Source organism: Pygoscelis adeliae, unplaced genomic scaffold (assembly GCF_000699105.1).
Source record: "Pygoscelis adeliae isolate BGI_AS28 unplaced genomic scaffold, ASM69910v1 Scaffold31, whole genome shotgun sequence".
Classification (NCBI taxonomy): Eukaryota; Metazoa; Chordata; class Aves; order Sphenisciformes; family Spheniscidae; genus Pygoscelis; species Pygoscelis adeliae.
The window spans coordinates 3360445-3372990 of NW_008824233.1; the positions used below are offsets into that span (position 1 = coordinate 3360445).

General features: G+C 37.1%; 1 protein-coding gene across 1 annotated transcript in view; it reads left to right on the forward strand.

Annotated features, from left to right (window-relative positions):
* The window catches only part of KIAA1109 (KIAA1109 ortholog), a 123600-nt gene that overhangs the window by 86845 nt on the left and 24209 nt on the right, over window positions 1-12546 (forward strand). Inside the window, exons 57-66 of the mRNA XM_009334926.1 lie at window positions 81-279; window positions 883-942; window positions 2190-2416; window positions 3317-3447; window positions 4937-5060; window positions 6057-6166; window positions 7660-7750; window positions 10009-10253; window positions 10887-11102; window positions 12369-12543. Of these exons, the coding sequence (XP_009333201.1) occupies window positions 81-279; window positions 883-942; window positions 2190-2416; window positions 3317-3447; window positions 4937-5060; window positions 6057-6166; window positions 7660-7750; window positions 10009-10253; window positions 10887-11102; window positions 12369-12543 (1578 nt within the window). The remainder of the gene's footprint in view (window positions 1-80; window positions 280-882; window positions 943-2189; window positions 2417-3316; window positions 3448-4936; window positions 5061-6056; window positions 6167-7659; window positions 7751-10008; window positions 10254-10886; window positions 11103-12368; window positions 12544-12546) is intronic.

Sequence of the window (12546 nt, forward strand, 5' to 3'; positions counted from 1 at the left end):
AAACAGCATTTAACACATGTATAATATCACTTTGACAGTGCAATGACCAGTAAATTCTCTCTGTGATTTTTATTTTCCAGTCTAACCACACTGCAGATCTTGACACTGGCTCTGCTTTAGTCCTGACTATTGAAAGCACGTTAATCACTGCCTGCTCCTCAGAGTCTTTAGTTAGCAAAGGTCATTTTAAAAACTTCTGTATCCGCTTTGCTGATGGCTTTGAGACAAGTTGGGATGACTGGAAACCAGAAATAAGAGGAGATCTAGTCATGAATGCATGTAAGTGGGTGTGATTTCATACTGGACAATAGTTATTTCAGATATACAATAGTATTTCGGATATAAATCCACTTTTACCCTTTCCCGTGACTTTTAAAACTGCTGAACTTCCCCAAAAAGATAAAGAAAAGACCTTAGCCTTTTGAAAGCAAAATAATACAGATCTAAAAGGTTGTATTCCTTTGTTGTTTTCCTTTATTAATAACTTTGTTTCTATATGTCTCATTGTAAGCATTTAAGTTCTGTCTGACAGATGTTGGAAGAGTTGGATGCGTTGCTTTTATATAATTTCATAAGATCGCAGTAAGTTTTTAATAGTTTAATATAGATGATTTTCATTTATATATATACCTTTCATTATGGTGAAGATTCTAGAATTTATATGGAATTTTAAGTTGATATAAACTTGGATGTTACCAAGTAGATTCATTTTACTAAATAAGAAAAGTCATTCAATAGGAATTAAAACTAAACCTGCTATGCAACACCACTCGTGCTTTAATTGCGGAGGGCAAGAGGCTGACGTTGAATTTGGAAGGGCTGGTCTAAAGCAACTTTAACTGTCCGCCTAATCGGTGTATGTGCTTCATCTGCTTCATATAGGTGTTGTGCCAGATGGTACATACGAAGTATGTTCTAGGACAACAGGACAGGCTGCAGCAGGTGATACACTCTTTTAATAAATCAAGTCCTTTATAAATGAAGTATTCATAAAATACAAAATTTAAATCCTTTAACTGTGTTGTAATTTAATTGGTGCTTTGTTTTTTTGTTTTGCTTAATATCTTGTTTTCCTGGTAAAACTCCTCAATGTTTTTATCTGCTCCATTTTTTCAAGCTATTCCAGGTTTTGAGTCACATCAGCAACCCTGGTTTTAGATTTTTACCTGCAGGAAAACACACAGTGTATATGTGTTTGTTCTGTGGTTGGAGGATAGGATAGTCCTTTATAACAGCGATGTTGTCCTACTGCTTCCTGTCCTAGAGACTGCTAAATCTTTCAGTCCTTCTAATGCTGAGACTTTGTGTCCTGAGCTCCCATTCCTCCCTCACCTCTTCCAGAGGCAGCTCCTATTCCTTCCGAACTCCCTCTCTTCCCAGTCTCTCCTACTGAGTTGTTTGGACATTCTCCAGAGGCCTCAAAAATACCTGGCACTCTCTGTCTTGGTCATCATACCTGCTTGTTTGCTTCTTCTCATGTTTATGCCCAAATGTTGCATGTACGGTGTCTCCTGTCCGCGTAGTTTTGCTCATTGTCCCCCGCTTGCTTTTTTGTGCTGAGGAGACATAAAAATGAAACACATGCTGCAACTATTAAAAGTTTACCTCACATGGAATTGTGAATGGTGAAAACCAGCATGAATCCATTTAGAAGGAAAACCAGTATCTTGTGTAGTTCTGCTTAAAGCAAATTCTGTATTTTGATGCTGAAAGGTGACACTCATTAGGAAAATCCTGGGAAGACAGGGTATTCAGCAGGCACATTACACATATATTAGAACATCTTCCAGCGTCCTTATTCAAGACTTGAAACTGTAAATAGGTTAGCATTTTTACGTACAGATAGACATCCTGTAGGTTTCTTGCTGTTAGAAATTCTGTTCTGGAATAGTATACTTGGCCGCAGTTGTAAGAGCTGAAGTTTGAGATGCTTCCTCCTGGTCATCAGCTGGGCTGAAGGGAATGTATTTTCATTAGGTTTGTCTGTGTACATCACTTGTTAAAGAAATAATAACTTCGTAGCTGTGAAGTACTTCCAGCAAGCATTTCAACTGTGGAATATGTTTTCCTTGGAGTGGGCAGAGAAGACAGTTCTTTGTAACAGATAAACACTGTCTTGGCTAACTAATACATAGCTCAGTATTTTTAAAAAGAGGAAAAATGGGTTAAACTTTTTTTTTTAAATACAGAAAGTAGTAGTGCTGGAACCTGGACGCTGAATGTGTTATGGAAGATGTGTGGTATTGATGTCCACATGGATCCAAACATTGGGAAAAGATTGAATGCTTTAGGCAACACCCTCACAACCTTGACAGGAGAAGAAGATATTGATGATATTGCTGACCTCAACTCTGTAAACATAGCTGACCTTTCTGACGAGGATGAAGTTGACACTATGTCTCCCACTATACATGCAGTAAGTGAATCAACCAAAATAAGTGCTATTAATTGGAAAAGGCGTGACAAGGTCTTCAGTCAAATGGAAAGATCTTAGTCTTGAGTCATGCTACTCCATTTAGCTATTATAACTCTTGTTGCAAATCAGAAAAGTTTTGTGTGTTAGTTTTCTAACTCCATATTTCAAAGGCAAGAAATCACAGATCATACTTCTACTGGTGTTATGTGGAAATATCGATCTGGATTTGAAAATATGGAGACACAATACCTAACTTCAGGTACCTGAATTGGAAAAGCTGTGGCTGTAGATAGGTTTTCTTAACAGGAGAGCACGTTACTAACATGAGCAAATTAGAAAAAATTCTGTTTCGGTACTTCTACCCAATATGCTGCTGACCTTGCTTTTTGGTTTCACATAAAAACGTTTTAACAGATGTTCTTTAATGGCTGTCCTAAATAGCCAACAGTGAAAACATTATCCCAGAACACTAATGTGCCTGTTTGTTGTTTAGAAATCAGGTGGAGGTTCATTATGTGGAGATGCACGCAAGCTAACATTTGGGCAGCGGATTGTAAATCACCTGCTGGGTTTGAGCCCCCCAAACCATCGATACTCTGTTCCTGTAGAATATCTGTTGGGGTCAGCGAAGTGTGATTCTCCTCAGTCTAGCAGATCACATATGAAAGCAGGCAGATCCTGCTCATGGGGACATGTATGTAGTAGTTACAGTGTGTCTTAACTGAATGATGGGGTTTGGATCACTGGAAAAAATCCAATCAGCTGCCGTTTGAGATGAAACTGATTCTTTTGCATGCACTAGTCCAAATTTTAAGGTGTGAAATTCACTTTGCCTATTGTTAAATCGCACTAATGTCCAATTTTTGATGAGGGCATTAATTAAATGTTTATTTTAAATAGGAGATTGTTGATCACCGACGGCAGGGAGCTTCTAGTATCCAAAGTGGAGAACAGCGAGGAAGAAAATTCGTGAAACGTTTAGTCGATATTAGAGAACTCAACGAGCAAGCTAAAGTTATTGATGACTTAAAGTAAGTTGGGTTTTGCTGTAACTTGCACAAAGTTTGGGAATAACAAACTGCAGCTGACTTTTTTCTTTTCTGTTCTTATCACATATCTTGTGGCATTGTGTTGGTCAAGTGGAAATCATTGTCTTTATTTCAAAAGAAAAAATTGTCCTTTTGGATTCCATAAGGAAAAAACTATATATGCAAGTACTCTCTCAAATTTCTCGAGTTCTTCCCGAAGTGTCAAATTAGTCTATATTCTTTCTGGTTCTGCATTACAATGGTTGATTATAACCAATTTCCTATTGATTCAAAATTGTAGTTCCATCTTGATTTATTATCACGGTGATTACTTTAACAAAATATATTACTTTGTAACTGTAATAAGCTTAGTCTCGTTCACTGGAAGAAAAACATTTCAGTTGACTGTTTTTGCATCTTATAGGTGATATTTTAAAATTAAATATCCTGTGCTGCACTTGAGAAAACCCTGAAGAAAGAATTATTTCAAATTTCATAAATTTCATCTGAACAACTTCTGTGAATTTTAGTAATAATTTTTTGCAGTCATGGTTTGTTGGGCTTGCCTTCCCCCCCCCCCCCCCCCCCCCCCCTCACCGCAACGAAGCGGTGCTGACTTACTATAAATGGATCTGTCTGGGATGGGAATACAGAGCTTGGTAATTATGTGTTAAATAACGAAGAGGAGACACGTTTTACTGCTTGTACTTGAAATAAAATTGCTGTCACCATTCAGAGGGCAATTGTATCTGAACTTTGGATTTTAGGAAAAATGTTTCTTCTAGTATGAGTTCAAGAATCAAAATTACGTTTTGTGCCTGCCTTTTCTCAGTTTATGAATGCTTCCATAAACTGTGATTCTTTCAAAATAGCCATTGCTTTACAGAGTTGTTAAAATTATTTAGCAGTGTGTTTTTTCTGCAGAAGGTAATCCGCTACAGAAGGCTGTCGTTGGTGTGACAGGGCTTTGGACTGTTACAGCAGAAGGATTTTTCTTCATCCTGCTGAGGATTCTCAGATTTGTCCATTATGTTTGTTTTTAATTAAACAGCTGTCATGTGATTGAAAGTGTATAGGAGGTCCTTAATCTAGTTGTTACAACTAGGGCTTTTTAAAATAAGAAAGTTGCTGCGTAGCCATTCTTATGCTCCACCTTAATTAGCATCACGGTAGCCCTGTTGTTTGGGGGTCTCCTTGCATGCTAGTTTGTTCTACATCCTCTGTCTGCTGTGCTAAGGCACTTGGAGACAGAAACCTTAAAATCAAAGAGTCCTCGTAAGGACAAAATATTATACCTGACAAAAAGTTGTATCGTGGAACAAGAAAAAATCTTCTGCAGCTATATTGGGCACAGGTCATAAGTAACTTCTGAAAAAAATGAGAAAATGGGATAATTCCCAGGGGAAGCAGAGCATCGTTGGAACACAGATTTTGAAATGGTGAAAATAATGTCACCTGTTTGTAAGATAACTCAACCATGATTTATCCCCAGAAAATTGGGTGCAAGCGAAGGAACTATAAATCAAGAAATTCAGCGCTATCAGCAACTGGAGTCGGTGGCTGTGAATGATATCCGCCGAGATGTTCGTAAAAAGCTACGGAGATCCAGTATGAGGGTGAGCAGTATTAAGTTACTTTAAAAAATGATAGCACTTGCGTTGCGTATTTCTTTTCTGCATGTTGATTAAAGTGAAGAAAATGTTAGTAACGGAAAAGGAAGTGTTAAGAATACCAAATAGTTCAGCAAACCCTTTACCTTTAGGAGAGGGCGGGGAAAGGTTTTTCTCCCTTGTAATAATGGCGATAAGAAAATTGAAATGTCACAGATACTATAATGTAAATGGGATTATTTGCACATTCACAAGAAATAGGCAGAACGTGTATTTGAAGATGGCATTTACTCCTTCTCTTAGGAGATTTTAAAACGATTCCTTATTGGACTGATGAATGCAGATGCAGAGGCAAGCATGTTAACTGCCCGGGCAAATGACAGATACCTATTGTATTCCACTTGGCATGTGTGGATACATATGCCACATGTAAATATTTGCAGGGTTGGGTGATGTAAAAATAAAAACAAGCTACTAAAGATAGACACTAGAAGAAACTGTCAACAAAAAAACAAGCAGTGTTGCTGGTAATCCACAAATATATGTGGCTGTTGTCCCAGACCCGATAACAAACCTGGCAAAACATTATTTTCAGCGTGTCCTAGTGCATGAGCTCCAAGTATGATGCTTCATTAATACGAAAAGATCTTTCAAGTAGTAATCTGTTTGCAGCTCTTTCTCAGGTGTTCTCATTTTAGCTTGTGTTCTTCTGTTACCATAGTGGTAGCTAGAAGGATGTCTCAGTGGTCAGATTATTAGCTTCGGGCATACTTTTCTCCTGGCAACGGGACATTACCAATTCCAGCAAATGTGAAAAATGAACATGTATCCAGAGGCAAGATGAAGATGCTGGCAAATGCTGATAATAAGATACATTTTAACTATTATGGAAGAAAAAAATCTTTTTACTTTACTGTCACAGCTGTGTAAAATAGTATTTTAGCCTGTCAGAGTTTTTCTCTGTGTTCTCAGTGTTGCATTTAAATATTATTTTTGTTTTAGGCTGCCTCTTTGAAAGACAAATGGGGTCTTGGCTACAAACCCAGCTATAGCCGATCTAAGAGTATTTCAGCATCAGGAAGACCATCTCTGAAGAGAATGGACAGAACAAGGTAAGCTTCTGGGAATTTGAGATCTATGGTAGCAACAACAGCATAGGTAACAGAGGCAACATTGGACTTTGGCCCCGAGTCCTTTTACTATAGGCAGCAGCTATATGTGGTGGAACTGGATAGGAGGAGGTCATTTTGGAAGACATTGTTCTAAAAAGCAACTTTTCACCTTTTTTTTGAAACTTCTTTCTTGATGGACTTAGTAGTATGTCAAATGAGAAGAAGTTCGCACTTCTGCTACAACTTAAGGTTTTGTACAGAATCAAGACATACTGAAGAAATGTATATAAGGAAAAATGGCGTAATCGTTTCGATTTCTACACTCGATTTGCAGTCATCTGTCTTAAAAAAGGGCTGTTGTAATGAGAAGAAGAAAGGGAGAGGTTTTTTTTGTGAATGATAATTTTCTTCTAATCTCTTCATCTGTATAACGTGTATTGTTTTGGTTTCATCATTTAATGGCTGCTGAGCAAACTAGTTGTATAATGATGCCTCCTCGTACAATGTTTGCTTTGGTTTTAGAATACATGTGTTTGAGTCTATTGCTCCTGTAGATCCAGCTGAAGCATTCAAAGTTTGGAATTAAGTGTGCTGCATTATTATGTATTAAATAGAAACTTTTGAAAATTAAAAAGGTGGAGAGGAGTGTTAGAATTCTTTGGACTTTTTTTCTATGAGAATAGAAATTCTTAATAGAAATTTGCTTCAAATTTGAATACTTCTGTAGAAATGAATGGAAATTTATAAATAATCCAGATGTGAAAATATCAGACGGCAGATATTCCAGCATAAAACCAGCTTTATAAGTACTCTAAAGTGAGTTTTTCAAGGTGCCCTTGAAAAGGAATCTTTCTTCTGAATTAATTAGCATTCTTGATAATTAAAGCAGAGCAAGCGTTGAAGGCATGCAGGTTCTGGTTCAAGATCTGTCAGATGAAAACCACTTTCATTTTACCTTTTCAGAAGGTTATCTGAAGAGAACGAGAAATTGTATGGAAAAGATACTGGGGCTTTTCTGTTGCTCTGTAGGAAACATAAAGTTCTGAAAAACTTAATGAGTACTTTTGGTTGTCAATGAGAAGTTGTATGCCTATACTATAAGGCCAAATAATTCATTTCAGTTGCATCAGAGAATACATAATCTGCCAATTTGCTTTATGTCCCATGTGGTAGATCACGAATAGCTTTTTTCTGTAATTTCTGTATGTTGGCTCAGGATTGAAAAACTTGCATAAAGAAATAAGCAGAGGTTGGCTAGCGGTAGGCTGCCGGCCAAGTAATGTGTAGCTTCCTTCTCTTTCCTTCTCCCCTCCTTTTTCCTTTCCATGTACCCTAAGTGCTTCAATTATGATTCTATACTTTCTTCCATAACAAAACCGTAAGTACTGACTCTGGTTTTTTATTGCCTTATATTTGTGTAGTTAAATGTTCACATGAACGTAAAATGCTGTAGTAAAACTCAACAAGCTGTTGTGTTTTGGTTTTGCTTATAGCTCTCGACTAGGAGACAGTGAAGACCTCCCAGATATCCGTGTAGATGCTGCATCTCCTGGGCCAAGAGTAACTTTCAACATACAGGATTCTGTAAGAATTACTTTATATGCCATATAATTATATTTCCTGTGCCATTTGGTCACAAGTTCATGAGATAGCTATACCTAGGCAGACCTGAATTGCTTGTATGTTTCTGTGTGTGTTTCTGTTAGTATGTGCCTCAAATTATGGGTGTGTTTTTGGAAGATAGATTTGTTTTGGTAGAAGACAGATGTGTTTTGGTTTCTTAACACAGAAATTAATGGAATCATTAGAGAAAATACTTGAAAACATTTGGGTGTTTGTTTTTTTTAGGCTGACAGTAGAAATACAATTGTTTTGGAATTTTTATCAGAAGTGTGCAAAAAATAATCTAGTATTTTTTGTGTTTGAATATATTTAGAGTTTTGGAAATGGGTATTAGTCAGTTTGCTGTAGCCCTACAGGTATATCCTTCTGTGTGTTTGAAATGGATTGTTGAGTCTTTGGTTTTGTTTGTTGCTATGTTTTCTCATTTTTAAAATGTTCATATTATGTTGTTTTTGCATGGCTGAGATTATTGTAGTTGTTTTAATTTATGTATTTTTTTTCACTTCTGATTAAGTTGAATAAAACAGCTTTGGGGATTGCACAACAATCCAGCTGTCCAGGGGAAGGGTATTTTCAGGTATTTCTGAGAAGAAACAAGTGTTCTTTGCCAGAGAACTAATTTATCTCACAGGGAGCTGCTTTTCAATGTTTCATCTCTTTTGCACTCAGCTAAACAGAATGTATATCAAATTTGAAAATACTTAAATAAGTAAAGTAAGCAGAAGAACATGATTGATTGTTGATGAACTTTCCAGAGTGTTTCTCCACCCTTAAGTAGACCTACACCGTGCTAGTTTTCGTAAAATGAATCATTGGAATTTTGTTTGTATATTTGTGAAGACTGATCAAGGCTGATGTAAAGTGATGTAAGTGTAGCCTTGAAATGTGCTTTAGAAGAGGATTTTAGTGTGTGTGCCTTCATCTGTTACATTGTGTTCCAAAATTGCAGGCATCAACACCAGTACAAAATAATTGCTAGGTGGGAGGACATCTTCTCACACTTTTATTTCTGTTGGGATTCCTGTATTTAATGCAGAGTAAGACATTTTCAAATACTAGCGAGTAGGGAATGTGCCAAAACTTAATACCCAGAGAACCACTGGTAGAGTTTAACTGCTTTAAAAAACATGTTTAGGGAAAATAGTAAAGATGTTTTTTTTTTTTTTCTTAAAAAAAAAACCAATCAAAACCAAAAAACAAACCAAACCAACAAAAGCAGAACAAAACCAACCAACCAAAAACCCAGACTCAAGAGATAGTAACGTACTTTTTCTCCCTTCCAACTCACCTCACGCTCCCAGGAAGTAAATTCCTGTTTGTGAGAGAGAGGTGGAAATGAAACATAGAAATGTGCTTTGCACAGTTAAATATGTTCACATTTAAAAGCTGTCCTACCTTTTTTGTTGTTGTTATATATAAGCCCAGTTAGCATTTTGCTACGCCAACAAAACCTAAGCTATCAAACACTTAGAGGTATCAAATGTTGAATATTAAAAAAGAAAAAATATCTTACTGGCATTATGATGCCAGTTCTTCAGCAAAGCTCTAATTTGAATTTGCGGACGATGACCGTGTAGCTCTATAGTAACACTGCGTAGTAGTGCTGGTGTTAAACTAACACGTCTAGATATTTTTTGCAGGCGTTTAAAGAAGTTAATGTTCGAAAATCGCTTGTGCGGTGTTTGTGGCGTGCTTTATGTGAGAAACAGGAAGCCCCTTTTGGAAATTTGGCCTGAAGTTCGTTTCGTGTTAAAGCACGTGTGCCCAAGAGCGCAGCCCAGAACTGCAAACCGGTGCCGTACATTCTGTGTTAGCTTTCTGCATGCACGCCTCACTAACGCTCCTGGGTGCCTCACCCCTCTACAAGGTTCATGATGACTTTTGCTGTCTTTTGTTCTTTTCTTTCAAAATATTTTTTGAACTTAAATGAAATGTTTCCATTCCTTCTGATCGTGTGAATTGGTCAGAGCATGTTACGTATTTCGCTAACAGATTGAGCTCAATCGCTAGGCAATGGCAAATGTCTCCCCACTAAGCTTTCATTTCTTTTCCATAATCGGTCTTGCAATTTCTACACCTGCTGTCTCTGTATTATGAGGAACTTGGGAGTGAGAGTTTCTCACAGCAATCTCGCTTTTTTATTTCCGAGCTATCTAATGCATTCTCGATGGAAACAATACTTGTGGAAATTTAATATCTTTTTGTCTTTTTATAATCAGTTTCCAGAGGAGACAGAAATGGACCTTTTGTCTGTAACTATTGATGGGCCCTCCCATTACTTACCTACTAGTGAAGGCTCATGCTCGGTGTTTGGTTCACCCAAAACTCCAGTAGTCTTCTCACCCGGCATTCCCTTCCAGCCTGAAGAAGGACGCCGGGATGACAGCTTGTCATCAAGCAGTGACGACTCTGAGAAGGAGGATGACCATGAAAGAGAGAGGACGTATTTTTATAGGAAACCAACGTAAGTAATCGTCCTAAGGAAGAACACAGAAATTAAGAAAATACACTTGAAATATTGACTTTAAAGCTACAAAATCTGTTACTGATGAAGGACTGAATTTTGCCTGAAGCGTGTACGTGGAAGGCAGGGGAGGTTGTGTTCGGCAGAGGTGACTGTGACGGAAGGAGGAAGTCTGATCTGAAAAGGAGGCAACTGTTAGCGATTTCAGGGCTTGGAACACAATAAAAGAACTTGGAAAGTGAGTTTTTTGAGGCACGGGGCAGGTTTTAGTGGGACCGAGCGACAGATTTGTCAAATACAGCATAACTTTCAGCTTTATCCAGTGATTATACCGCCACAAAGTACATGTCAATATTTACAAATATGAAAATTATTGTATATCTTTTCGTTCCTTATCTTGATTGAGAATTTAGGAAAGGCTTAGTTCTTTGTAGTACCCTATACTAAGAAAGGATACTTAGTAATGTGTTAATGGGCGATGGATCACTGTACTGCAGTGTATCAGATAAGGCCTCTTCCAGAAAAGTTCTTAAAAGATTATATACTGAGTGTGGACATAGTCTAAGAATGCCTCCTACCTTCTGTTCAGGTAAATGCCATGCTAATATCTAATCCACAATTGTGCCTGTGCAGGAGTACCTCTCGCAAAAAAGCAACAGGCTTCGCTGCTGTCCACCAACTGTTCACTGAGCGCTGGCCTACAACACCTACCAACAGAAGTATGACTGGCACAACCACGGAGAGAAATATTGACTTTGAACTTGATATCAGGGTTGAAATCGATTGTGGAAAATGTGTACTGCACCCTACAATGCTTCAGCAAGAACATGATGACATTAGTTTACGAAGGTAAGAAGCATGTTCTTTAGCTGCCTTATGAAGAACATGGTATGAGTACTTTATTCTGCTTTAGCTGTTTAAGTCCATCTGAGATTTCCATCGCTTAAGTTATGACCATATGTGCAATAATTAATGACCCTTAAGCACTGACCTGTTTGAAAAGCATAGAAGATGTATGCATTAGGTTGTTACCATCACTTTATTCGTAGTAATTATCACTACTCCATAGCATCACCATAAGTTGTAATTGTTATGGCAGAGTATGGCATGGGGAGTTGCATTTGTTTAGCAAGAATCAGCATATGCCTCTCTTCTGTTTTTATTTTTTAAATCATGTGTTATCTTTCATAAACAAATTGTTAGGCTTTCAAAGCACTTGGGTGGTTTTTTTTTTTTTCAGCCTCCAAAGAAGTAACTTTACAACTTAGTGAATCCACATACTGGTTTGACTAATAGTGGGGCTACTGTTGTGTTTTCTCGTGATCTCTGAGGGCTCCCATTATTTTCTGAGTGTAAAAGTATGCTGATATTTTGTATCTTTCTTAATAAAATGCATTAGTTTTATTATCTGAGGCAACAGAAGTGTTTTGCTTCTGATCTTAATGAGGTTTGATGTCATCCTCAGTTTTTAAATTCTCCTTTTTTCATGTGTATGTGATTGGGGATCTAAAGGCAGCTTTACATTACTTTTTAAAATTTGATGTGTTGTTAATAATACGGTGAATTTTAAGAAACTTACTTGTCAACAAAGATAATCCTTAATAAGTATCATATAAGGAAATGAGATTTCCTTGTTTTAATGCTAATTCTAAGAAATAGGAACAAATAGATACTTTTTTCTAAGAAATGGTACGGAAGGAAAAAGAATCTCTTAAGAATTTATATGAAGACAGGCTTTACAGCAGAGAAGGAAAATTGCTAAGTGTTTTCTGCATATCAAAGAGTTTTCATAGATCACATTGGGTAATGTAGATGAACTTGACTGTAAGAGTTACAGAGCATTGGAAGGTGTTTCTCTAATGACATAGCAATAATTTTGTAGATTTTACTGCCTTGAAATAATCACATAATGAAAATGGCAAAACCAGAGTGGGCAGACAGAAAGGGAGTAGAGGTCACAGAAAGTATGAGTAAAGCAGAGATTGAAATGCTTCCTTGTATAGTTGATACTACAGATTTGTTTTAGACATGTCTAGGTTTTTTAATACTAGAAATATACTCTTATTAATATGAGTGTTAAGCTTGCTTTAATAACATGCAGTGTATTTATTTTAGGAGCTATGATCGGAGTTCCAGAAGTTTGGATCAAGAGTCTCCTTCAAAAAAGAAGAAATTTCAAACTAATTATGCATCTACTACTCACTTACTTGCTGGCAAGAAAGTGCCATCATCTCTACAGACAAAATCTAGTGATGTGGAAACAACAGTGTTTTATATTCCTGGGGTGGATGTA